Consider the following 27984-nt stretch of genomic DNA (forward strand, 5'->3'; position numbering starts at 1 on the left):
GCATCTGTTTCCAATCAAAATCCATTTTGTTTGTTGCCAGTTCAAACTGCTTCTAGTTGCTACTTGTTTACGATTTGCCAAAGTTTAGAAGAATTACAAACTATTACGGGGCCTATAGCTTTTAAAGAACATGATCTGCTAACTAGGGACACCAAGTAAAACCATATAAAAATAAAGTACTGCTTAAAATCTATTAAAAAAAAACAAGACTTTCTTTTACCTTAAACAGGCTGCTTATCTTTTCACAATAACATCAGTGGATTTTGTTTGAGTAGTTAAGAAAAGCAAAATATTAAAAATGTATGAATTTAAAGTCAGCATTAGATTACTGTGAAGAAAACCGCGGTTGCGATACTGTAGAGCCTTAAACTAACATACGAATCCTCTCGACGCGGTGCCATTAAACACAATAGACTGAACCATTATGCACTGCATTCCGCACTTTTTCTACTTTTCTTGGGGATGATTAGACCCATGTTATAGATCATCATCTTCGTCCCATTCACCGATAAGTGAACTTACTTCTTTTGACTTGGAGGAGGTTTTATCTTTCTCATCGTCATCGTCCTCATCCTCGGGATCATCTGCCACGGCGGCGTCGTCTTCGGGATCACTAGATGGCATTTTAACTGGGGCATCGCTGGTAGTAGTTGTTCCATTTTTCTTCGTCTTCTGCGAACTACTTCCACCATCTACAACTTTCGCAGGCTTTTCCGTTTCCAGCTTCTTACCGGCGGATGCGTTCTTGTCCTCTGCCTTATCTTTAGACTCGACGGCAGCTTTTACCTCCTTTTGTTCGTTATTTTTCTCCTTCTTCAAGGCGGATTCATTCAGGCTACCGCTACTCTTATCGAGCGCGGAATCCGCCGGTGGAGTTCCAATTACCTTTTCCATCTTTTTCTCCAAATCTCCCTCGTCGGCCGAATCCGAATCTCCCAGTTTTACCTCATTGTTCCAATCGTCCAGCAACTTGTCAATGTCTTTTCCTTCCGCGTTCGGGGATTCCTTCTTTTTGTTTGCATGTTCCGGTGATTTCTTCGATGCAGCGACAACGGCAGCGGCTGACTTTCTACTGTCTCCGTCAACCTTTTTACCAGACTCGCCGGTGGTTTCAGCGCCGGCGACCACCTTAGCCGGTGGTGTGGCCTGCTCCTCGGCCGTGTCCTCAGACCAGTCCCCCTCCAGCTCGGATATAAGTTTCAGCTTGTCTGACTTTTGCCGTTCCTCCGATTGTTCGTCGGCATTTTTTCCATCGGTCGACTTGGAATCGTCCTCCTCAATGCCAGCATCTTTGGCGGCCTGTTGCAGGGAATTCTCGTTCGTTTCCGAAGTCAATTCAGCCGACATGTCCGCATCGTCGTCCTCCTGTTCCTCACCGTGCTGCTGCTGCTCCTGTTGCTCCTGTCGATGCTCGTCCTTATCGGTGGCGTCCGTTTTGCGTGATTCCTGGCTTTCGTCACCTTCCTCCATCGGTGTATCACCGTCCATCGATCGCTTGCCATCGGCCGTTCCCGGCCTGTCCTCTGACAATGTCATCGATACCTGCGAATTATCGTCCTCCGACGCCATCGTCACGTCGGCTTTCGTTTCCGACTTTTGGCTGTCGTTATTCTCCGAAGCGCTCTCCTGGCTGTACATTAGCATGAGGTTCTGGTTGTCGGTGGAAGCAGTATTTACGATCTGAACTCCTTCACCAAGCTGGAGGGTTGATCCGTCGGCAAAGTTATCCTCGTTCAGCACCATAACTACATTGTTCGCTATAGAAGAGACGATCGGAGAAAATATAAGATAACATAATCTGAACAGCACATCAATAGCCGCTTACAAAAAAATTATGTCGGGGTTACGGTTTTAATTGAATTAATGACTGAATTCATTCAAAATGGCTGACCTTCATTTAATTTAAAATCATACACACATTTGGGAGTAAATGATCACGTAGCTTCATCATTCATCATCATGGTGCTCAACATGACAGTTCAACAATGTTGAAATTCGGTAACACACCACGGAAAATTGTTGGTTTTTACTTACTTTTGGTATCTAACAACAAGTTCTAACCTTAGTCAGCTGTGCGTTTACCATACGACATTTGCTCAAAAATCCAAAGAATCTGCTATTCCTTAACCTTCAGCTAGAATGGCGTAACAATCGAGAAGTTTGTATTTATCTCCACAAATGTTGGTGCTAATGCAACAGCAAGAAAACAGTTGACAAATCCCATTTATTTTTGGTTCTCCTGTTTGGTCTGCTTTGTACCGGTAAATTCGATAAGCTGCGACAGAAGAATAATTGCAATGAAATTTTATTATAAATAAAAAAAACAAAACCTCAAAAAAATCGGGAGTTCGATCGAGATGATCGAGCTCAGCTTACATGCAATTCATAAAGGATTGAACAATATGGACAATATATCCATACGAAGAAATGAAAATGGTCAGGTAAAAAAAAAATAATCATGCGCCTCAATCAAATTCATCATCGTTGTCCTTCAAAAATACTCCAAGTTTGGTGCCTTTTCGCTGAAAACGTACCATTTCAATCGAAAACATGTGCAAAATCAATTTGCATCAAACTGCTGCGTTATGTTTTCCAAGAGTAAACTAAACATATTCCGTTTAGTTGGCCCTGGATTTTGTTCTTAAATGCTTTTAAAGGCACTCTCGCCAACAGGAGAGTTGCGCAAATAAATAAGTTCAATTAAACCTTCTACCAACTAATTGCTACGAGGAATACATGGACGACGTGCTCTACTGGACATACCGCTTGGATTTTGTAGCTGCGAAATAATCTCATCCTTTTGCGACTGCGTCAGCTGCAGCTCGGTGCCATCTTCGGTGACCAGTTTTGTGATGATGTTTTCTCCCCCGACCGTGCTGCTGCTGCCGGCGAGTGTCACGGCGCTCTCCCCATGCACACTGGCCAACTCCGCCTCGATGAATTGGTTCTGGTAGTTCGCATCGTCCAACACTACACCGTTGTCCCCGACCAGCCCCAAACTGGTGGCTATTCCGGTGGCGACGTTGCTTAGCGCTTCCGCCTCGGACGATGGTTCCAGCGAGATACCCTTCGCCGGCGGCAGCGTTATGTTGGAGAGTATTTTGATTTTCGCATCAGCGGCGGACACCTTCGATCCCGGCGAGAACCCTAGCACCTCCTGCTGCTGCTCCTCCTGATACTCGTCGTCGTCGGTAAAGTCGAGTACACCGTCCGTTAGAGCGCGCTGCTTGTGCTGTTCCTTCATGTGGTAGTACAGTTCCATCTCCTTCGCGAACACCTTGTTGCAGTAGATGCAGTGTTGCATTTCCCCGCTGGTGTGATGCTCTTCCTCGTGCTTCTGAAGAGCCGACGCGTTCATCGCCACGTAGTCGCACTCGTCGCACTCGGGGAACTTCAATGCCGACTTGATCTTGTGCTCGGTGTACCAGTGGTACAGCAGGTTCGGATTGCGATGTTCCGCCTTAAAACCGCAGTGCTCGCAGATGCGCGGATCGATGCGCTCCTTGTGCTTCACGATCAGGTGGTTGCGGAAGGCCTTGTAGTTGGGGATGCTTATTGGGCGCCCGTTGATACCACAGCGAAGGCAGAGCCACGGACCGGTCATGTTTTCAGCGCCCTTCGCAATCAGCGCGTGCATCGTCTTTGCGTCGATCGTTTTCGGTGCACCCGGTTTTGCGCCCGCCACCGAACTTCCGCTTCCCGTGGCCGCGGGTTTTGCCTGCTCGCTGCGTATGTTGGCCGACGCTTTGCGCACCATCGACATGTCCTGCTTTAGAGGCGTCGCAGTTCGTATTTCCATCTTGGTCGGGGCGCCACCCTTGGTGCTGGCGCTACTGGTACTTCCACCGACAGCCTGGCTAATGGAGGTCGTGGCCGCAGGCACCCCTTTCTGCATGATCTTTAGCTTGATGTTTTTGTTCTTCTTTACCAGATGCGGATACTTTTTGAGTACTTCCGAGATGATTTTTGCGTGATCCACATTGCCCGTACTGTCGTTGACGGTGATCTGCTTCATGGTGTTGCCGGGCGATTTAACTTCCTGCTTGATCACGATCTGCTTACCGCCGCCGGCCTGTTGATTGGCGGCCTTGGCTAAAGCCGCCCTCAACGAGGCTGGAGGCTGATAATCTTCATCGTCATCGTCGTTGAAGTGCGTATCGTCATCGACGTAGTCGGGCGAATCATCGTCATCGGTCGTCAGCTGACTGCGCAAACGGGCCGCTTCGGTAAACTCCTTCACCTCATCCAAGTTGGGTTTCTTGGCGGGTGGCGAAGTGACGGAACCGCTCGACGTACGCTTCACCACGTTAACATTGGTGTAGCCTTTGCGAAGTTTTTCGAAGGGGGACGCTTCCTCCTCCTTTTTCACCTGGTCCGCCGTTAGCAGCGGTTTGCTTTCGTACGAAATCGTATCGAACGACCCCTCGAACCCTTCCGTTAGGTCCGTGTCGTCGAAACGCGATGGCCCTGGCTTTACGTCCTTCGTGTGGGAATACTTTGAAACAATCGAAGACGGATGTGACATGTTAATACTTCTGTTCGTCGGATGTGATACCGTCGGTTGACGCATTACCTGCTGTCGTGGTCGGCCCCGGTTAGCCTGAGCTTGATTCCGCTGGGCTGCGGAGGGAAACATGTTCACCGGCATCGACCGGCCGACGGGCCGTGGTGCCTGTTTGTTCAGCAGCACCGGTTGCTTCGCAATCCGTGACGTTTGCCGGTGGGCCTCGAGCAGCTTCAGCAGCACGGTCATGTTCATATCCGTGGCCGTCTTCAGCAATCGATCGTACATGTTGTACTGGAACTCGAGCGTACCGGTGTACATAAAGTTAACGATCGGTACAATCACGTCCGCCTGCAGATCCATCGGCATGATCAACACGTCGTCGTACATCTCGCACACGTTCTCCAAATGGTTAAAGTAGTCGGTGCACGCGGACAACACCAGCCGGTGCACCTTTAGCTGGGAGTTGTCATTGAACTGGAGCGTCAGATCGCAGTGGTCCGTTTTGTTGAAAAAGTTCTGCAGCTTCTGCAGAAAGAAAACACCCCAGTTGTCCACCTTCACCGATTTGGCCTCCGCGTATCTCGTCATCTTGCTCATTTGTACTGTGGGTTGGTGTATTCTATGACATCAGCGATACCTACAAGAAGAAAACTAGCATAAATGACTGAGGCGAACTCTGCTTCTGGGGGTGCCGAGTGCATCGTTTCCGTCAGATAACTTTCTAAATGATTTTAAGCGTCAGAAAAAATGAAATCCATGATATCCGCACTGATTTGTGTTTGTTTACGTTTGGAGTGCCTCATAACGGTGAAAACTGTTCAGCTGCTGTCACAGCATCTGTGGCTTGGGTTTGATGACGAACAAGTAAGCAAATGACTCTGAACGATTGTTTCATGTTGTTCCTTGAATATGGCACTTTGGCTTACAACAAGCAATTAACATTAAACGCGACATGATGCCTATCTCTCAAGCGATTGATAAACGAGTTGCTATTCACTGTCTTCATGTGCACCATCGAAAACATCCTATTTTATGCACTTACAATTGCCACGGATTGAACGCAGTCGCGAGAAGTCGGGCGCGGAATGCACGGCTTCTCTTTCGAACAGTTACGATGTTTGAAACAAAATTTTGATAGTTCTGTAAACTACAACCACTTAGCGTTCTTTTAAACGGTTTTTTCCTGCTGCCTCGACACCTCACCGACGCGAAATTGTGCTTTGTTTCGAGAACTCGCACAAAAGTTTCCCAGTTTGTAGCAAAACAATATGGCGGCGCATCGTGTCGCGACGTTTCGAAAACAAGCCAAGGTGGCTTAAAGCTTAACGCGAAGCTTCGGTTTTCGAAGCTTGTTAAGTAAGATTGGTACATGTGATCCCTCAAATGAAAAGTCTTTTCAGGACACACAACTTGTGATACAAAAAATCTTTCTGTCTTTTCTAGTTTTTGAGAAAACAAATTGTGTGAAAAAGAGACAGCACTCTACCGGGAACAAGGTTGATAAACCTCGATTACTGAAACGCAAACATTTGCCAATTTGTTAATAACTATTGATTCTTTCAACCGATTTTCACGATTGACCCCTCAAATGAAAGGTCTTTTCAAGACGCGCAACTGCGTTGAAGGTAGATTTTAGCGTAGTTTCTTGTTTTTGATAAAAAACCACAGGTGGGAACGTGTTCGCCCGAGGGGGCGAAAAGGTTAATCAGGTTGATATTCAATTTAGGTTACAAAAGCCAATCCTCGCATAACTTTTTAGTTCCTACACCGATTTTTACAAATGACTCCTCAAACGAAAGGTCTTTTCAAGACGCGTAATTTTGTTTCAAGTAGCATATTATATTTTGACCATCTTTTCTAGTTTTTCTACTGCTTACGACGCGATCACATCCGGAAAAGAGCATATTTCGCCCGGATTTTGGGAGAGAATTCGCCAAAAACGAGCGGCGAAAAGGGTGAGCTAGTGGCGGGTCATTCAAACCCGAACCTGTGAATAACACAGCTCTTTTGGGGTCATGCCTCATTGGCCTAAGCAGTTGAATGTCTCAAATACGTTAGATGTATTGTAATATCCTTCAAAATGGAGCCCAAGTACTAGTTTCCTTACCTGTCGCTGCAATCTTGCTTCAAATACATTACATTAGCCATCATAGCCCAAGGGGTGCGAAAAAAACATCAAAAGGACTTGCTTCACACGGGGTCCACACTACAGCGCGACGTCGCCTGACAGGCACTGAACTCCATACAAAAAACCTTGCGCGATGTCGCGCAAATCGCGCTAGGTTTTTTTTTGCATGGAGTTCAGCTCCTGTCAGGTGACGTCGCGTTACGCGACGGTGCAGTCTAGAAAGCGTGTCACTGTTTCAATGACCCACGACGGATTGAATTTGAATGATAAAGCTGTCATATTTGATCTTGAAACAAAATAAATACCTTATTCCGATTTTTTCTCAAAAAGTGCTGGAGTGTTTGTGTTGTTTGAATATACAGTCGGACGTCGATTATCCGGGGCCGGATTAACCGGGGGGGCGGATTATCCGGGTGTCTGGCAACTGACAACTGCACAACCGGGTTGAATTGTTTCCATGAATATCAGGTTGGTTCGCAACATTTTTTTAGGAAAAGTGTCAAATAAAATTTGTCTGATCGAAATTAGCATTCAAAATTACCATAAAACAATAATTCAAACATGTTTTATGTGTAACCAACTAACTGGAACTGGTCAAAAGTGAACTAGCCAAGACTCAAACCAGGTATTATAAACGTATTTTAGTATATGTTCGATTATCCGTGGAATTCGATTATCCGGGGACCTCCCGGTCCCGACACCCCCGGATAATCGACGTTCACCTGTAATTAGAAGAAAAATGACAAATATGCTTACATTCTTACTCGGGGTCCACACTACAGCGCGACGTCGCCTGACAGGTGCTGAACTCCATATAAAAAAAACCTTGCGCGATGTCGCGCGAATCGCGCTAGTTTTTTTTTGCATGGAGTTCTGCGCATGTCAGGCGAAGTCGCGTTACGCGACGGTGCAGTCTGGAACTCTGGTTACGTAAATCATTCAATGAGTTAGTTAGATGAGCATGTATGATATGACGGATTGGGATTTGGACTCGGAGATCCGAATCTCCAAATGGATTTGAATCGAAAGATTGAGTCCCAACCGGTAATCGATTTTCCCAACACTATTATAGTGCTAAAGCATAATGCAAAGCTTCGCTTTCACGTTTCGTAAATAAATTTGGTGCAACCAAGGTTAGTGAGGGGAGCTAAGATAAGCAATTATCGTTTATTTCAAATTGACGCTGACAAACGAGTGTCGATTCGGGAAAACATATTCGAACATCACGTATTTGTTCAAAGCAGGGCTGTATCCCAAAAAGAAGCTTGCGAATCGGAGCTTGCACGAAATGTGGATCGTTCGAAGATTCCTTTTATTTTTATCCTGGAAAATTTTTATCATGCTATGCACTGTTTTATTCACTTTTGTTAATCCGTTGGCATGTGCATAAACCCCTGAATGTTTACAACTAATATTAAAGATGGATTTATTACCACCATAATCTAACATTTCAAAACTCTGACGACAATGTATCGTCGTTTAGATAGTCCGTGCTTTCTAGATTGAAGCCCGCATCATCTTCGTCTAGATATTCAACATTTTCGTGATCATCAATTTCTTGTTCAACATACATTTGCGTTGCATTGGATTCGTCGGCTTGATCCTCCGGATTCGCTGCATTGGCTTGACTAATGGCTTCGCTTTGATCATTTGCATGATCTTGGTTAGTTGCATCTGCTTGTTTAGTTACAACCTCTTGATTGGTTGAATCTTCTTGATTAGTTGCACCTTCCTTGCTAGATGCACCTTCATTATTGGACGTGGGACCTTTTTTACTGACCGCAGGACCTTCTTTGCTGGCCGCAGGACTTTCTTTACTGGCCGCAGGACTTTCGTTTTTCTTTTTTTCAGCATTAACCTTTTTCTTGTGAAGATTCTTTATATGGCCCATCAGAAAGTTACCAACACATATCATGGTCACTTTATTATAAGGCGTGGAACCTGCGTGTTTAAACAACTCAACGACGTAGGTGTAGCTGTTTAACGGTATTTTTGATGTGTACTTCCATGAACATTGCAGCAAAAACTCACTGTCGAAAATTAAATTCACTGCATCGAGCATCCTCCAGTGGGAGTCGTTTCCGTTAATTCTCGTATCGAGCCAGCTTTTCACCTTATGCAAATGCTGTGGACTTGAGCCCAAATCGTAGTTGAACCGTTCTAGTTCGTCGAGGGTCTTTATGGGCTCGAGATCGAACTCATTTTGCGGTTGAATGAGATCGATCAGATCATTCATGTACGATTCCATCTGTCTAGTTCGTTGGTCCAACAACCTCAGACGTTTTGCGATTTCCACTCTACAGTCGCAATTTTTCCTAGGTCGATTATTCATCGCCGGAGTTTTAGCGGCTGGCGCCTGTCGAACCACCCGTACCGTTGGCTGATTCACTTTCGGTGGAACTGGTTTCCCAGATGTACCTGGTGTTCCATTTTGTTGGGCAATTTTTGTTACCGTGAGATTAGCGTTCTTCAGCAGAACTACGCCTGGCACAGAGGGAGAAGCCGAGGTACCAGCTTTAGCCGTACTTTGTGGTTGAACAGGGACAGTTTTAGCCACGATCGGAGTTGTGCTATACGAACGAGCAGTACTCGGTGCACCCGAATATGTGGCCAGCGGATCCCCTTCCATTTCCGGTTGGGTATTCTGTGTCCCAACTACATTTGTGTTGTTGCTGGTCGCGTTCGGCTGCTGAGCAGCGACAATCCTTGTCACCGTTATGGTGCTGGTATTCAACAGCTTGGCAACGGACGCTTGCTCAACAGCCGTTGCAAGTGGATCTGCCGGTACCACAGGTAGCCAAGGAGCCATTGCACCAGTAGTACTGGTCTGTAGCACAATGTTAGGCTTCGCAGAAAGCGTTCCAAGGGAATTCACCACCGGTATCATAGGCGGATTATTGCCCATATCCAACACACCTACTGCAGTGTAGGTAGGACCCACGGCAAGCGGATCCGGTGTTGGCGCAGAACGATCTGCATCGGACAGCATGGAATTGTTGATCTGGACAACGCCAGGTTTCATAGCTAGTGGATCCGGTGTAGGAGCAGAACGCGCCATCTCTGTAGCTAGCGGATCTGGGGTAGGTGCAGAACGGGCTAGCTCTGTAGCCAGTGGATCGGGAATAGGCGCAGAATGAGCATCTTCGAAAGAATTCATCGGCTTTGGTTGAATGGTACTTGGAGTACGCGAATACGTTACCAGATTTGGCTTCTGATGGTTTAATACGGCAACATTTGTCGGTTGGACAACACTAGCTGCTGCCGGTGGCATAGTACCGATTTTGGTAACCTGAACAGTTGGTCCCGGGGTTTGAATTATTTGTGCTTCGTTAAGCATATTCAATGGGACAACTCTGATAGGCGTTTGATTTGGTCCCAAATGTTTTACCGGTATTGGTTGCATGTTGTTGGCGAGCTGTTTCACCTGGATAACCGTACTGCCGCCGGTGCCGGATCCAACTGGTGCGTACTTTACTATGATCGGTTTGTCCGACTGAATTCCGGTGGGTTTCACTTGTACAGTAACCGTGTTACCCTTTGTTGTAGTAGCACTGTTTGAGGTACTCGGGGCCATACGGAGCCGTTCCGTTGGGACTACTCTGACTTGTAGGGATGGTTTCGCCAATGAACCAGAGGAAGTAGCTGTTTGTGTGTTTCCTTGGGTGGACGATTTCGGTACCACATTAACAACTTGTGGCTTGGCAGCGTTCGTTGCAATTGGAGGATTACGTACCACCACTGTGTTAACAACTTTGCCCGTTGTTTGTGTGGATGGCAATATATTGCGTGCGATAACTATGGGTTGCTTCGCGGTCGAAGATGTGCTAGGGACCGCTTCGTCATTAAAACGTGCTTTTTTTGGTGGGTGTAATGGATCTGAAATGAAAATGATGATCATAAATAAGAGGTTGCAAACTGCCCCAGCTCATCTTCTGCTACCTGTGTTTCCATTCGATTCTAACACGACGTATTCGCCAAACTCGCATTCTTCTTCCTTGAATTCTTCCATCTCGATGGCTTCCATAGCTATTTTTATGTCCTCATCAAACGATTCGTCAGGATCCCCCAACGGGTCAGCATTGCAAGCGGGGAGAGAAGTTCGATGTTCTGGAAACCATAAAATTAACCGATAGTTAACTAACAACAATAACAATTTGTATCCAATGCATCATACTTTGCGCCTGAAATGCAGTTTTGCTCGGACCCGGCTGGCTGTTGTCAACAGCATCCTGCCCTGCTAAACGCTTTTCTAGTTTGTCACGCATTCTGTATAAATGTCCAGTTTGAGCTATTTTTCTTGTGAACGACATTGGATAATACTATAGGAATGTACGGCGAACAAATTGTTATAAATGTGACACAAGTAATAACACAAGTTTTCCTCTGTAATTGCAAATTCTTGAACGCTGCGTAAAAGATGCTGCTTTTCATAAACAATCCCAAACATCTGTCATTTAGGCAAGAATGGAGCTTTTTCACTTTTTCGAAAACGCAGGGTTGTGTTGTTGACCATTCAATTATATTCGATCTATGCGACTTTTGAAATAAATAATGACTTGAAAAATAGGTAAAAATTTAATTTTATCGATTGCAAGATACTTTATGTAATGTATTCAACATGAAAATAAGTTTATATAAATCTCGTCGAATCTAAACGTCTGATAGCGATTTTCGAAGATGAAGCTTATTTTCGAAACGTCTTACGTTCTAGTGATGGGAAAACCAAATCCCTGCAGGGACTCGAATATTTCGATCAAATCGTTCTGTGGAATCGAACCTTTGGCATGATATAAGGTTCCCAGCGGGCAAAATCATCATGCTTTCTCGTTCTGTTGGTATCAATTGTCAATTAGACAGAACGAGAAAGCATGATAATTTTGCCGGCCGGGTTTACACATGACGCAAATTCAAAGAACTTTACATAATAATCCATAGTATCGAATACCACCAGATAGAGACCAGGGCATGAACATGGAAACATTACATTACGATAGACAACAAAACGCAAAAACAAATCTTCCGAATGATGCATATCCCCCGGACTTTCCATGCACGACTCCACCAATCCAGATTGCTGTGTACAGACACGGGAAGTTACATTTATATCAACCGAGTTGGATTATAGAAGGCGTTGATTACATAGAAGACAGACGGGCACGAGGTATCAATTAATTCGATCGAAGTCCGCGCAGAAGCTGATTAACAAATTAGCTATTTCAGTAATTATTTCAAGTTGTGACATTGACAACAATGACTCAACATCGACTTTTGACTCATTAAACTCAGCTCGTGTCTGAATCGAGTCTCATCAAATTCTGAATCACATTAATTCAGAAACGAATCAAAGCGAGTCTCAAATAAATCAAATCTAATTCAAATCCCAAGCGAATCAAATCTGATCCGAATCCTTCGCAATGGGATCCAATCTTTTTGAGCATTCTTCGAGGAATCGATCTTCGTATCCGAATCCCCAAAACATACACAACACTATTACGTTCGGTAAAGCATCATATTTCGTCGTTCCGCGAAGCGTTCGCAAACATTTTCATTTTCGTGTGTAAACATTAAGTAAAAATTTCACAACTGGATAAAACAGCGAACAACGGTGACGAGAAAATGCCTCCAAAGTTAAAATTCACCGAGGGTAAGGCAATCGATGTGTGCGATCGTTTACAATTAATTTCAAATCCTGCATTTTTCTGCTACAGGTGAAAAAGTTCTTTGCTTCCACGGTCCACTTCTGTACGAAGCAAAGATGCTAAAGAGTGCCATCATGAAGGATAAACAAGTGAAATACTTTATCCACTATGCCGGCTGGAACAAAAAGTAAGCGATCGACGATAGGGGTTAGCTGTTCAGCAGACATACTTAGGCATACACATTTATTCCACAGCTGGGACGAGTGGGTTCCCGAGAATCGTGTGCTGAAGTATAACGAAGCCAACTGTCAGCGGCAGCGCGAGGTCACGAAGCTACATTCGCCACTGGTCAAAAACAAGAAAAGCAACACAAAGGCTAAAAAGACGGACGCTCAAGGAACCGGCAGCAGCCAGAGTAAAGACAATGATTCCCGGGCATCGACGCCTTCAAAGGAAGTGGCAAAGGAAAAGGATGCGACAGCCCCGGCCGTAACCAGCACCGTAACGACACCGACTACTGCCTCTGCTGCCACTAGTGGAAGCGCGGCTGCAAACGCATCATCCACGGGCAGGAACCGATCTGCTCAAAAAACCACAGCCCCTAGCGTTTCTGCCTCGTCGTCCTCCAGCTCGTCATCTTCATCGACCTCCTCTTCCTCCGTAGCGGCGACGGCAGGAGGAAAGGATGGAAAACCATCGGAAGGAAAAGATGTGACGGAAAAATCGAAGGAAGAACCGAGCAGTGAGATCAACAATTCTAGAACGAAGAAGCGCGGTCGCAGTGATACAACCTCATCCAATGTTGAATCAGAGGATCAGTTTATGTCGAAGGTTGAGGTAAAAATTAAAATACCAGACGAGTTAAAACCATGGTTGGTTGACGATTGGGACGCCATTTCGCGGCAGAACAAGCTGCTGGAGCTACCGGCTAAAGTGACCGTCCAAGAGATTGTAGACAACTACGTGCAGTACAAAAAGCAAAGCAAGGTAAATACGGCCACGAAGGAAACGGCTGTTACAGACATTGGGAACGGAATCATTGAATATTTCAATGTGATGTTGGGTTCTCAGCTGCTGTACAAGTTCGAACGACCGCAGTATGCAGAAATCATTCAATCGCATCCAGGAGTTCCGATGGCTAAAATTTATGGATCGTTCCATTTGCTCAGACTTTTCGTGAAGCTTGGCTCAATGCTGGCATTCACGTCCCTTGACGAAAAATCCATACAAACATTAATCGGACATGTGCAAGACTTTCTCAAGTATTTAGTCAAAAATAGCAGCACACTATTCAACATGCAGCATTATGTGAACACCAGCCCAGAATATCATCGCAAAGCACAGTGAATGTGCTCAATTGCTCGATTCTACTTCGTTTCCCTGATGAATATTACTATTCAATGTAAAACAAATTGAATATTGATATTCAATGCGAATTGATGACGAATAATAAATCCCATATTTTATCACTTATCAATGATACCATTATTTTTCTGATTCTACATAACGTAAACGGAAAGAGTAGCGTAAAGGTAAGGGAACAAACATTAATTTACATCCTCACGGAATGAACGTACTTTACAATGACATGCCAGAGTGTGATTTTCTTGGTGTATGAATCGTCTTGGGCATGCTTGCTTGGACGATTAGCTGATATAATCAGATTTTTCAGTCCTAACAAAAGTGCTTAAGCTAGCTTCTAAATGTTATCAACAAATTTGCTTCCAGAATTTATATTACCTGGCACATCCGCATCGTCATCAGATAGCTCATCAATTAAATCATCTGAAACAATAAAAACGGAAAGAAAGACTTATTTGTTGTGTAAAGAACTTAGTTACGTGGTGGCAGCTTTTTACTAGCATTTTATGGAAGCTTTCACTACTTCATGAATCGCGATTGATTCTCCGTGTGTTAGCGAAAAAATGTTATGGTAATTATGTCGTACAAACCAAACGGCCACCGGAATGTTGATATACCCTCAGGGAAGAGAAGCTGTTCGGCAAATTTTCCGGCGGATTCGTATTCGACTAACGTTTCCTCGTCTAATTTATTCAGTAACTCGTTGATTTGCTTCTTAATTTCATGGCGAAGGTGTCTCTCCATTTTATCTTAGAATCTGCAAAAAAAAAACGTAACAATGTCAATATAATGGGCAGGCATTTATCTGCAATGTGAAAATTTGTTTTAATTTGAACAAATTCTAGACATACTCACCAAAGTAATAATCTAATCAATGAGCAATTGGAATTGTTTTAGTTCGAATGCAAGTAGCAATAAGAAATTCCGTAGAATTATTTTGAAGTTAATTCAATCCGCGGAACGGATCACTGACGTGCTTTATACGGTTTATAACGAAAAAAGCGAGTTATCAGATGTAATTTGATGGGGACTCAGATTAGGATAAACGATTTCCAGACCGGCATTGATTGAACCATCGGTTGGTCTCACGACTGTTTGATGAATTGGGATTCGGATTTGCGGAATCGATTTATCCACTGGCATCAACAAGCTTCAAAAACCTTGGTCAAAACGTGCAATAATAATGGCTGAAATAGCTAATTTGTTAATAACTTTGCAGTGTCTCGACCAATTTTAACAACAGACCTCTTTAATGAAAGGTCTTTTGAAAACCAACAACTTTGTGCAAACGAAGATTAACCCATCTTTTCTAGTTTTTGAGGAAATTATTTACCGATTCAGTGACTTTATCATCATCATCATCAACATCAATTCCATAATTGACGCACCAGCGAACGGGCGAAAATCAACTGTGGCAATCGAATGAAACGTAAACACACTTTGACACAAAGTTGTTGTGGGATGTTGTTTATTTTGCTGAGTAAAAAAACTTGTTCACTCCAGCAAAAGCCGGCAAATAAACATATTTTAATAGGAGTTAACAGAAATGGCTGCGACGAAATTAGTTCAGTACGTTATTGTGAATGGAGAAATCGCTAAAAGTTGGCCCAAGGGAGCTATTATTGCTCAGTGTTGCCATGCGGTGGCTGCTGTAGGCCATTTGTATGCATCAGACCCGGACACGCAAGAATATTTCCAGGATTTGGATAATATGCACAAAGTCGTGCTTGAGGTAAGGCGTGGGAAAATAAAATAGTAGAAAGTGGTCAGAATTTACGAATTTAGGGTTTCCCATATGTTACGATTAGACAAGTTTAAATCTGATTTTATATGTACCAGTGGCAAATCGTTGCATATTGTAGTGAACATCAAATCACTCGATTGCAGAGATATTATTTCGCATTACATTTAGTTTATCGGACCAAACAATAGGGCAATGTTAAAAAATCATCGAACATCGTACGAAGTATTCTAGCTGAATCTTCAAAACCGCCGTGTAAGCAACATTCGGCTACATTGGATCATGAGCGTGCGCTATTTTGGGATTCGGTGAGAAAATTCCCAACACCTACACAGAAAGTTTTCAAAACCAAAGAAATGTGAGCGCAGGCGTAAAACTATGCGATTCATTCCTTAGAAGCCCGAGTTTATTTTCGGAATATCTGAATTGAAGCGAGTCGGTGTGCACAGACGTTGAATGGATGGTAAACGGTTGTTGAAGAAATGTTTAAAGCTTCTGAAATATTCTCTTGTTTTCTTCCCTTTCATAATTCAGGCACCGGACGCGGCTAAACTCGTTGGCCTGGGCGAGGTATTGCGACAGAACGATGTTAAGCATAAGGTTTGGATAGAGCAGCCGGAAAATCTGCCAACGTGCATTGCTCTAAAGCCGTACCCGAAGGAGACGGTACAGAAATATATGAAGAAATTTAAATTGTTAAGTTAATCGAAAGCACCGTTAAGCTGTTAAGTCAATCAAAAGCAGAATCGACAATTAAAAGGTACGCCGCATGGCCTGGTAACTAATTGAGAAAAAAGATTATCTTTTTCAAATATTTAAATCTTAATGGTCGTTAAGCGAACTCCAATCGTTTCTTTTTCCAAACTTTCCTCTACATCGACCCACTTTTTTCCATCGCAGGGACGAAAGAAATAATTTTATTTATGGAACAGACTCGTGCCGGCTGCTGGGTGTTGTTTTCCACCGACACAGGGCGTGGGTGGTAAAATTTGATCCCATTCTGCGATTCCGTCCTTACGTCGGTTTAGATCGACTGGTTGCTGTGGACGATCGCTTGTCGAGACAGTGACAAGTAGAAAGATCGTTGGAACCGAGCAACACTTATTTATGTTTTTGGAAGGAGGACGATCGCCGGCATGTACCAAATGGTGCTCGATTCGGCGGTGGCTGTAAGCCGAACGGCCATCCATGCAGAAGGTGGTTGTTTACAACTGATGATCTGCGTAGGGGTGGTCGGTATTTTTTACAACAATTTGTTGATTTTAGTGGGGTTTTTTCATAGCCAATGTCATTATCTATACACGCTCTCTTTGTGAACAATTTTTGAATTGTGATATGATTAAACTAATTGTATTTCCATGTTCGAGCAATTTATAGGCAAAACAAACTGTCGGTTTTTGTCATGTAAGTTTTTTTTGCACTTGAACATGTGCACTAAAATCGCCGCAGATGTAAGATTGAATTGCTAAAGTAATATAACTAGGTCCAATCAGATCGAAGGATAGAGTCACACATCATAGGTGTGCAATCACGACAAAATATGGTGCGCCTTTGCCGCCGTAACGCATGGCCATGGCGTTCATTCCGGGTGCTACCCGTAGATACGTGCCTATAAGTCGGGCAAATAGTTTTGGTCGTCGGTAGCACATGACAGCGTTTGCTTTTTTGTGGCTGTGTATGCATGCTCACTTGTGCTCGGTATTCCTAGGGGGGGCCAGCACACTCGGTCGAATGACATAATCGGACAAGACGACCTTTCCGAGGTTACCATCGATGTGGAATCGGTGTGCGAAGGGAATCGATAATAATTGAACTCAGGTCTCGGTGCAAAATCATCTGCCATAAGCGTGGAAACTAGCGGTGGTATGACCGACATCCGTCCGCCCCGTGATATGCGGTTGTGTCGCTGCAAACAGCTCGGGCTCCGGCTTTGGGCAGATAGCTACGAAAATTAATAACTAGCAGTTCGATCTTCGAAAACTCGTTCTTTATGGACATCGCCAGCATGTACAGGTCGTCCTTGTCTGCGCTGTTTTCCCGCCGCCACCTTTTGCATGGTGTCCGTCTGGCTGCGACCATGGGGTGGCTCCAATTTGGCGAAGACATAGTAAAAGCACAATCCTTTCGGTATCGCGCGCGCACACGGAATTGTGACGCGTCGCGGAGGATTTATCTCAGCGACCCGATTGAAGTTACACTGCCCCGCCGGAGAAGCCAATTGCCAGTAATGCACACCGGGTGGTGTTGGGGCGATACGAAGCCATCCCAAAAACATCGCGTGCTTCCCATTGTGCGCAAACATGTGGAGCTGTTGACCATTTTGGGCGTGTGTGCTACAGTGCGGTTTGCATTTACATTCCTGGTGCATGAATCACCGATCTGCCCGTGGTTGTGAAAGTATTTCTGGATCGGTACGGATATGGTTTAAGATTTGTTTGTATTTATTGAGCAGGTTTTTCTCATGTCTTTAATTACATCTGAAATTAGTATGTCCGATGTATATATATTATTATTTCTTAAAAATAGAATACTTAAGAATTCTCTCAAAATATGTGTCTATAAAAGGCTGATATTTTTCACTTAGATCTTCCTTCTGTGTTTTTTAATACAGTTACTCGAAGAATATGTACAATATCTAAGCCGCGGGTTTGTTGTAATATGCTTTGTCTTAATTAAAAACAACATTTTAAACCCTTTAAGGACTCACTCAAGGATCAAGATTGGCTTACATTATTATATCATCATAACGGTGTGTGAAATGTGGGACCGAAGATTGTGTGCATTTCTTCACCGAAGATCGTGTTATTGTTGCACAAAAATCGGTGCATATGGCGAGGCGCACCGTACAAGAACAAACGGAAAACGGTCGTGCAATTCTATTTAAAGCACGAAAGTAATAAATCTGGGCCTTGCAAGATTTATAGGCTGAATCGAAGTACCGGCCCGCAGAATGGTTGAGAATGAGAAAATTGTCATATTGTGCAAGCTGCCCAAGGATAAAGGTATATATTTTTGTTTTACAAATTTCTTCTGGCATCTTAAAAGAATTAAAAAATATCACACGACATGCTGAAAACTTTTGTCATATTAAACAAATACATTTGCTTGACTATAAAACAATATTTAAAAAATAGTTAAAACTAAATAAAGTAGAATTTGTGTTCATATGAACATGAAATTGTTTTATCTTTCGGGTAGAAGCTAGTTATTGACATTCCTGTTTTTTTATGTTACTTGTTTTTGTTGAGCATTTTGAACGTCTGCTAAATAAGTTGGCCCTAAACTATTGGGTTTTTATCAGGATATTCAGTAAAACTCACAATAATGTGTAGTTTTTGAATGAATCTTGATGAATCTTAATATTGCTGACAAATTAAAATAAAAAAACTCGTCTCAACTGTAGCGAGGACTGTTCGCTGAACTAGTCAGTCTAGTTCTATGTACGAATTTAATCACAAACGCCATACCGGTACACCAGGAGGCGAACCGAGCAGAACCAAAAGGAATTGCATTCCGACAGGCTCCAGCAAGCTGCCATTTTAAGCTGCTGCTGCAGAAGCGCTAATGTCTTAAGCCGATCGCCGATGAATAATTGATTAATTGCCGTAATTACTAGCACCGATCGGCCACTCGCACCACTCGGAAGGTGATGCCACCGTGAGCCCTCGAGAGTGCAAGAAGATGGGGTCTGGTCGGGTGGGTCTGGTCGTTAAGCATAGCTCAATAGATGCAACCGTTTTAGCACCTTATCACCGGCAATGGATCGTTGGCGGGCCCTTCGATGGCATAAGGTGGGAACATGGGTAATTAGAGCCGTTTGGGGCATCGAGCAAACGGGTAACACTTCCCATGGTGAAGCGAGTGTGGTTAAGCCAACCCTAGTTAGTGGTATTTCTAATTGATCGTTAGTGGTGTTCAACGGTCATCACTATCCTCAGGCGGCCGAAGGACGAAGGAGCAGGAGGTTCCGACTGGACCCGTTTTGGGGGGTGCCTAGTCGAGCACTGCTGGGCGATTTATTGCACCCGAAAGCGCACCATATGTTGATGCTGTGCCCGGCAGTTGCAATTGGCGCACGAGGAGACACACTGAGCACACTGGAGCCACGCCGGTGACCTTGTGTGGGCCTTCTGGCGGGGCAGCTTTTAAGGCAGCTTATAAAATCTCCCTTCCGCCGACCGCTTCTGCCAGTTCCCAGCGAGCTGTGATGTAATTAAACGCCAGACATGGAAGAACTGACCGACCGTAGGCCGTGTGCAATGGGGATAAAATACGCCGGAGTCTCTGGAACTGAAACGGGGGACGGAAAAATAAATAGAACGGATTTACGTAGCCTTTTTTCCCTTATATGGTCACAATTGGTCTGTGGAGAATCTGTGCACTGCTGCGACCCTTATGTTCCTCCCTGCCATGGGCTGCCACATGAATGCGTCGTCGGATTCGACTTCCAATGGCCGCACGTGCACTATGGTGGGACACGACGACGTGGTGGTACACCTTCCCAATCCACTAAATCGTCTTGACAGCTGGTGGGGCAAAAGATGTGCCAGTACAGTGGTTGTACTTTGTTCGGGGTGGTAGTAATCGGATGGCGCCATCTTTTTTTCCTACCTTCCTCCCAAAGCGACGTATGACAGAGACTTATGCAATAAATATTTATCACGTTTCTGCGCTACATTGTTGTTGTTTCAGGACTGCACATTAATTTTTTGTTGTATTTCCGATGCTATTTTTAAGCTTCTCCAGTTGCATTAATGAGGCAGGAGGATAACAGATGTGTCTTACAATTCAAAGTGAATATTTTTGAGCAGCTGAGAAGTGATGATGATTGTTTTTTTTTAAAACTCCTGTTTATGCTACAGAAAAATTATCAATTTTCAACAATATCACAAGTAAGATGGAGGACAATACATTCTTGTTCAGCTTTTGGATGTATGCCTAATAAATAAATTGGTTAAAATTCAGTTGATTATTCAATTAGTTTAAATTCTACTTTTCTCGCAGGTGATCAAATTGGTAGCCCAAGAACAGATACGTGAATGCTGTAGAACAACATGTAATGTACAACAAGGTTGTACATTCTTTATCGATTTTTATCGCGTTATAAAAATATCTAAATTTTTGTACAATATTATCATTTAATTTTCTTGGTTTACTTCAGTTTTTACAAAGTGTATACGTATTTTCCGTACTTGAAAATACGTTCAGTATTATTTCTCAATATACTAGGTGTTTGCATCTAACACATAATTTATTTATTATATTGAAGTAGACTTATACCATTCTAATTAAAGAAGAAAATAATTTAATCTAAAATATTTAATAATCTAGATAAAATAATAGAAATGTAGTGCATAATTTCAAAAGAAGTCTTAATTTTCCAAGTTGAGGACCTCTTCAATGTAACGTGCATAGCATTTTGATTTATTCAGACCCAACCAAAACGAGTGGTCAGTTTATTGGATAAGAATTATTTTTAAACGATCTTTCTTTCGAGAGTCATGTTGCTTTCGAGAATATCAAATTATTATATTGATTAAAATTATGAAAATTCACTTTTGAAATATTGTTTGTACATATTGTTAAAATTAAAATAAAGTTTCCATTTTAAGCAGGATCATAAACTGTCTTAATCATCATTGAATTAACGTCGGATAGGACTCAAGGAGCCTCGATCTCAGCGCAACAGGTCGACGTTGGAAGTGATTCATTGAGTTTAAATTTCAGTGCCACCGAGGTGAGAAAATCCGTCCTACCGGTGGTTGCCCAAAATCGATGACGTCAGAGCGGTCGAAGACGTTTGGCTAAAATTAGACGCGCGAGTGTCCTCCATGGTTCCCAGCGAGCATGCCAGCTCGGTGCGATCGCCACACTCTCTGATGATCGTGCAAGCTGAACCAGGTTCGGAAAAGCCTGCACGAAAATCCTTGCCTCCCCTACGCAACCGGGAAAAGCCCGTTGGTGGTGGGGGAAGTTTTCCACCGGCCGGCCGGTGGTGGGGACTAGGGCGCCCGGACGGCCATGGAGCAAAAGGCCCGTGGTGGGGATGCACTTGCCGGTGGTGTGGGAAAATGTTCCGCTTGCGCAGAGACCGATGCCGTTCGCCAATTTGCGTGTGCAACAACGGCCTGCTCCGGCGAGAAATGAGCCGAATCACCCCGACGCGAGCCCAGCATAGGCAAACCCGGGGCGGTGTGGTCCGCGAAGATGCCATGCTACGTGCGACCAACAACTCACACCACCGTGAGGCAGCGTGTACGTACACACGATGGCGCCTTGCGGCGAACCGTGGCCAAACCGCGGCACGGGAGGACCCTCGGTCGGAGCACACAACACGAAGCGGCCACGATCGGCCGCCGCGCCGGTATGGGTGTGCGTGCGCACGCGTTTGGCATGGTGTGCGCAACTCCACCGTCCGGGCGCGCACCGTGCTCACGCCACGGTCGGGACGGTTTTTCGACGTTTTTCAGTTCGCCTTTAAACTGTTTAACTCGCGGATTCAAGTGTAAGTAAAGTCCTCCGGGTTTGTCGCTCTGCCAGCGATCGTTTGAATCTGCTTGAAAGGTGGATTTTAAGGGAACGCTCAATTTTTAGGAGTTTAATCGGGGTTTGCGTCTGTTATTCACGGGGGCCAGTTCGAAAAGTTTGCTTCTCCAAAGTGTACCATTTGGTAAAAGTTTTAAATTGAAAAAAGAAACATTTTACAGCAACCAGTGTACTTTAAGGAACGATCATCCCGCACTGGCCACCGTGTGTGTATTCCGATTTGGCGGAAGGAACCACGTTGTGAAAAGTTGCAGAAAAGTGCCATTTTTCTTGAGTTCTCCAGTGGCTTTAGACATTCCAGATCGCTTTGGAGTGTAATGAAAGGATGTTAATGCGTGCATGTGCATGTGAGAGAGGGTGTATGTGTGCATGTGAAAGGGTGTGTGCTTCAAATTTGTACGTGTGTGTAGATGTGCTTCCCAGTTCCAGTGATACCTGGATACTCCTCCCAGGGGACTTCTGTAGCCCTTTAAATATGGATCAGCTGATCGAGTTGATAAGTTGATCTTTTAATAAAGTGATCCAGTTTTAAGTTGTACGGTTTCGTGACTTAAAGGATACTGTGAACATTAACATTTGCAATGAGAAACAATTTGCGTTGAGGAACATGAACACCTTTCACAGGGGTGTAAGAAACGTGAGGTTAATCGAGGTGCTATAGCCGGTTGTAGCATCGGGAATGCTGTGTGTCATTCGACTGCCACCGATTGAAATGGTCCGAACCGATTGTGCCGTTGTGTAATGTCCTGCGGAAATTGTTTGTTGTCGGCCGAGTGAGTGAGATATTTTTAGTCCCAGCTCGACACTTTATTCGTGAGTCTTCTGGGGACGACCAAAACCAGTATGTGCGCCGTGCCACGCATTCCACAACACCACCGCCGGTGTTATGGCGCACGTCTGCCAAATTGCTCTGCTGGCCCCTTATGGCGGTAGTGTACGGTGGTAGTGGATGGTATTTTTAGCCCGCAACCCGGTCGCTACTCCCTCGCAAAGAGACGAATTTCCACCCGCCGTGTCCGCGGCGTCGTGTGCAACCGGCTCGGAATCGATCTACACTGCTCCCGGTCCGCCTCGATCGTCCACTAAAGCGTGTACCGGCTCCCCGCGTCGTCCATCTGACCTGCTTTGGCGTACCTGGGTTAGGTTGGGTGTGGACGACAGGAGAGTTGAAAATTCTCTAACCCGTGGGGTTGCGCATGCGCCAAACGACCGCACGAATTCTATTTTCAGAACCTCCGGCTCACCGGTGGTAAACTGTTTTTGTTTTCCCGCTCGCCAATGTACGTTTATGGCAATCGGATGCGTATACGCCGGGTGCTGCGTGCGAGTTTCGAAACACTAAAGGCTCCCGAGACGGACGAATTTTTATTTTTAAATTTCAACGTTCACCAGCTGCCGGATGTGTGCCGATTTGGCGCCCGAAGACCTTTCGGAAAGGGAAGTCCACCAACGGGGTACCGAAAGGAGGATGGAATGGAAACGAGGGCCGCGGGTATTCTGGGACGAAAAAGGGCTGCTACGTACGAACTCGAGCTTGACTCGGACTCTGGAATCCATTGAAGGTTACTGGATGTGGCCAAGTGATTAAGTACTTTCAGCGTGGACACGCCGAATACTTGAGAAGTGTACAGAAAAGCCACCGAACGCCTGATTTATTCACTCTTTTTAAGCACTTATTCCTGTTGACCTACTTTTGTCAACCGACAGATAATTACACCAGCGCGCCGAAGGTAGGCCACGTTGTCAGGCTTGGGGTTTTGATAAGCCTTCCTTTTTTGCTTCCCAGCGACGACGCAGATTGCATTCCATCGGGCGACCGAATGTTGCACCTTGAGAGGAATGCGCATCCGACACGGCCATCTTGGCTCGGCTGGTGCAAATTCTAGGATAAACAGAAGGGTGGGCGCCCGTTTTATCTCAGCCACCTGCCGCTCGCATGGCGGGTCAAGTACGACGCACCTTGGAGCCGTCTAGTTGGAGGTGCCACCCTGGTGAGCGACGGCGATGAATCAACATGGCGAAAACCCCGATCTACCGCCCAAGTCCCGGGGCCTACCCTGCGCTCATAATAATGGAACTTTATCGGCACTACAAAAAAAAAGCCAACAGCCACGCGGGGACCACCTCGCAAACCTTATCGGTTGACACGACAGACGATTAAATAATTAACATCCAGCCCAACCGGCCGGACGACCGGTCGGTGCTTGGCCTTGATGGTTGGCGATTCGGCCGTTTGTTGTGTCCGAAATTTCCCGCCACCTTCCCTGCCCTTCGCCGTGGGTTTCTGGGTGTACTCGAGAAAGTTGTACGTCAAGAACAGGTTTTCTCGTTCCTATTTCACTTTCTGCAACCGTGTCCCCGTCTTGGCGGAAGAGCTGACCGCACCACACACAATCGGAATGGAATGTGCCGAGTGCATCATGAGCTCGTGTTGTTGTCGGGGAACTTTCGCTTTCCTTGCGATGACGATAACGATCACTACGGTACCTTGGAGCCACCGGTCCAGTTCCGGTCTTTGCGATGAAGAGACTTTTCTTTGTCATCTGCAGAGTAAATCATCACGCTACCGGGACTGTTAGTCATTAACACGTCGGTTGAAACCGGGAGAGAAACATACGGAGGAAAGGGATCTACCTCTCGTGGTTAAAAAGTGGTTTAATGAGGCTGTTAGCAATCATCTGGAAGGATGATGCATGGTCATTATCATACCTTTGCCAGTGTAATATGACACTCGACCATGCGGGTGCTGAAAGCAAGTTCAACCAGCTTAGGATGGATTGCAGCGGCACGATCGTTGTGCATCGATATCTTTATGAACCCTTCAGAGTATGCGACAGATCAAAATGCAATGAAATGCATACATTTAAATTTAAACACACTATTTTTGATAATATTTTTGATATCTGGATATAAAAATTAAAAGTTCCATCTTTTTATTTACTACGAGATGGGTATTTGTTTTTTCTACACCTTTTTTTTACATTACATAAACAAAAATTATCTACAATTTGTAAATTATTCAATTTGATTTCATAGTTTTTTTTCAAAAATCAATTAATAAATATACTACTGTTCTGTTTGTTCTTTGCTGGAAAGTTCAAATTATTAAACCGTTTTAGTTTTTTTTTTGTTTTGTGAAATCATACTTTTGCCTGGTGAGATCATATTCAAAGGTCGTTGATTATTAGATATTGTTTGTATTAGTATTTCAAACTGTTACAATGAATTGTAAAGAAAAAAATAATTTAATAAAATCTAGCGTTATTGTGTGATTGCTGGAATATTTTGTTATTTTAACAAGTTTAAACTGGCTCTTATGAAAAAATATGAAAGTACCATGTTTTGAAATCAAACGATATTGTGCATTTAAGAGTCCACTATATGTACATCTGCCTAGGAGATCAAACCCGTGTAATTCTAGTATTCGAAATCGAAGCCAGTTTCATGGTTGGCGACAAAAAAAAATAGTTAAACGGTGTGGATGCAGCACCATACGGTCGGATTATAATGAATCGGCATCATCTGCGTTAAGCCCCAGCTAAAGCTGGCAATCTGGTGACAGTATCGGATGACGGTGACCTCTCGCCGGATGCCAGCCTCAAAGACACCCGATTGACAATAAACATTGCCAAATGGCTGGGTCTGCGTGAGGCTTGCTCAGTAAAATCAGGCAGCCCCCTGGAAATCATAATGAAATGTTGTCCTATTCCATATATGTCTGCTGACCCGAAATGTGGAGAAACCACCAGTCACTGCTGCGTGCCCTCGCCGACGCGACTGGCAAGGTCGAGTGTAGCTTCTTTCTTGGTAGCCATAGGCAGCAGAAAGTGGTTCTCCATAAAATCTGTACAAGTATTTATGAAGATGACAGCTGAAACCTGATCCGCTTCGTACGGTACGGTATCTATCGAGTCCCAAGGAAGACGGGAAGTGGCGAAGAATTGAGTCGTGCAAATGCCACCGACACGTCGCACGTGGTGCTGTGCTTTTTGGGATACATGTTTGCTGCCGTACAAATTGTTTTTATTTTCTCTCAACCCCTTGCAAACATTACCAGTTCTAATAGCTAACGTCCGTCCCTGGCAAAAAAAAACAACTCTCAATCAGACCAAAGAGTACGCGTGCCGTGCAAATCGCAAACACTTACGAACATCGACACAAAAGTGGCAGCTCGTAAGGGCTGGTAGTATTGCGTTTGTTTATCGGTCGATCATCTAAGCGACGGCTGGCGATGTTGGGGTCGGCCCAGTTCCGCCGGTAGCCTCCAAGAGGCTGGCAGCTCGCTGATATAATAACGCGATTAAATTGAAATTCACGTTTCTCTGATTTTCTTCCCAAAAAGGAAAACGGAAGGCCAAGCATGGGGTGTCAAGTTGTTCAATGGTCGGGGGACCATTAGCGGACGACACACGTCGGCTGGTATAGTGTGGCGGTAGCGCAATATCGAGGCTGGCTAGGTCGCGAACCGATCCCCAGTAGTGGCACTACATTTGCGTGCCTGCGCACCGGGTCTATGATTATGCTCAATGAAGCTGTGATCTTTTCGGACCTATTTGTGCAATGCCGATGCTGGAAGGGAGATGGAAAAGAGGGAGGAGAAAGGAAAGGGGAGCACAAATTCATACCTATATTCGTATATAAGTGTTTACGGTGCCTAAAGCTGGTTTATGGTTTTTATTTTCTGTGTATGCCTATACATATAATTTACAGATTTTTGATAACTGTTACTGTATTTAGTTTGCAAAAAAATAATAAAAAAAGGTGTACTAATTCAAATTTATTTGGTTCTCCCATTACAGGACACGCGTGTGCGGTTTCGGTTTGTGTAGTGTATTGTCTGTGTCCGATTCGTAGTGTTGTGAAGTGAGCAGCAGCAGCAAACAAAACCAAGCAAAATGGATGCCATTAAGAAGAAGATGCAGGCGATGAAGCTGGAGAAGGACAACGCCTTGGATCGTGCCCTTCTCTGCGAGCAGCAGGCCCGCGACGCTAACCTGCGCGCCGAGAAGGCCGAGGAAGAGGCTCGCCAGCTCCAGAAGAAGATCCAGGCTATTGAGAACGATCTCGATCAGACCCAGGAATCGCTCATGCAAGTCAACGCCAAGCTCGAGGAGAAGGAGAAGGCTCTGCAGAACGTAAGTAGCGGGAAAAGTTCCCCTTTCATTTTATCAAACTAAATCCGCAATCTTTCGTCGAGAGTTTGGCCAATTTCCGCCATGGTTTTCTTCGAGCGGCAGGATGTGCAAAAAACTCCCTCATGTAGAGACAGTTACCAGATGACCTCATTCTACACAATGTGTAATAGAAGAATGCAAAAAAAAAACATGAAAAGCGTAGCTAAAACCACCAACGGTTGATTTTCTTCATACTATGTATTTATTTTTGGCACCATTTCTATATGTGCCACGCATAATGCGAATTTTTTATAATGACCTCATTTTTTGTTACGTGAATAACTAGGTGTCCGCCCAAAAAACTCGTCAGCAAATGCAAATAAAAATCTTTATTTAACATGGATTGATGCATTCCACATTTTACCATTCAAAATCGAATGGACACGAGAAGTCAAATCCTTATCATACGACGTTTTAAATGAGGATATTTTTGAAAAACATCTTTTGTCCTTGGAACAGCCAGTAGGGGTGGCGGTTATAGTACCCATCCGGGTCGGTTAAGTCAGTGTCGGTCTAAAATTACTTTCCCGAAACCGCTGCGACTGGTAGTGGCTAGCAACTAAGCGTCGCCCCAATGCGTAGTGCGTTGCTAGAACGGTAACGCCAGACTTTTAATTTAAACAATTCATTGAGGAACCGTTTTTGTTTCAGTCGTTAATAATGCTGAAATAAATAAAAAGAAAATGCGTTGGTAGACGGCTTTTTCTTTCTCACCGAATGAAAAGTAAAACGCCATCTCTAGAGTATGACCTCATCGTTAGCCCGAAGCAGATCGTGAACGGGGTTCTTCTACGTCGGATGCTTCACCGGGAAATGTGTGGTATGCTTCGTATTCTATTTTTGTAAAACAAATTGCAGCCAACTGTGGGGAGCGCGGAAAAGAGCAG

The 27984-nt window shown here is 44.5% G+C and overlaps 4 protein-coding genes across 6 annotated transcripts in view; 3 read left to right on the top strand and 1 right to left on the bottom strand.

The window, feature by feature from the left end:
- Positions 1-204: 204 nt before the first annotated feature.
- On the bottom strand, positions 205-5763 carry LOC131260270 (centrosome-associated zinc finger protein CP190). Of its 2 annotated transcripts, XM_058261949.1 has the most exons (4): positions 5550-5763; positions 4574-5144; positions 2764-4495; positions 205-1757 (listed from the first exon to the last, which is right to left on the bottom strand). In XM_058261949.1, the coding sequence occupies exons 2-4, from the start codon at positions 5102-5104 to the stop codon at positions 478-480; spliced, it is 3543 nt and encodes a 1180-aa protein (XP_058117932.1). In that variant the 5' UTR covers positions 5105-5144; positions 5550-5763; the 3' UTR covers positions 205-477. The 2 variants fall into 2 exon arrangements, with proteins under 2 accessions (XP_058117932.1, XP_058117931.1); XM_058261948.1 differs by having other exon boundaries at positions 2764-5144.
- A 6382-nt stretch (positions 5764-12145) lies between these two features.
- Positions 12146-13740, top strand: LOC131260282 (mortality factor 4-like protein 1). The gene is made up of 3 exons (XM_058261977.1): positions 12146-12279; positions 12344-12461; positions 12529-13740. Exons 1-3 carry the CDS (start codon positions 12252-12254, stop codon positions 13619-13621), a joined length of 1239 nt encoding a protein of 412 aa, XP_058117960.1. The 5' UTR covers positions 12146-12251; the 3' UTR covers positions 13622-13740.
- Positions 13741-15102: 1362 nt separating this feature from the next.
- Positions 15103-16160, top strand: LOC131260289 (putative peptidyl-tRNA hydrolase PTRHD1). Its single transcript, XM_058261985.1, has 2 exons — positions 15103-15368; positions 15912-16160. The coding sequence occupies exons 1-2, from the start codon at positions 15183-15185 to the stop codon at positions 16080-16082; spliced, it is 357 nt and encodes a 118-aa protein (XP_058117968.1). The 5' UTR covers positions 15103-15182; the 3' UTR covers positions 16083-16160.
- Positions 16161-21856: 5696 nt separating this feature from the next.
- LOC131260277 (tropomyosin-2) overlaps positions 21857-27984 on the top strand; it is a 42142-nt gene continuing 36014 nt past the window's right edge. For both annotated transcript variants that reach the window (XM_058261968.1, XM_058261967.1), the window contains exons 1-2: positions 21857-21882; positions 26723-27058. In XM_058261968.1, coding sequence (XP_058117951.1) covers positions 26819-27058 — 240 coding nt within the window. In that variant the 5' untranslated portion in view covers positions 21857-21882; positions 26723-26818. The remainder of the gene's footprint in view (positions 21883-26722; positions 27059-27984) is intronic.

This window comes from Anopheles coustani, chromosome 3, assembly GCF_943734705.1.
Source record: "Anopheles coustani chromosome 3, idAnoCousDA_361_x.2, whole genome shotgun sequence".
In the NCBI taxonomy this organism is placed as follows: Eukaryota; Metazoa; Arthropoda; class Insecta; order Diptera; family Culicidae; genus Anopheles; species Anopheles coustani.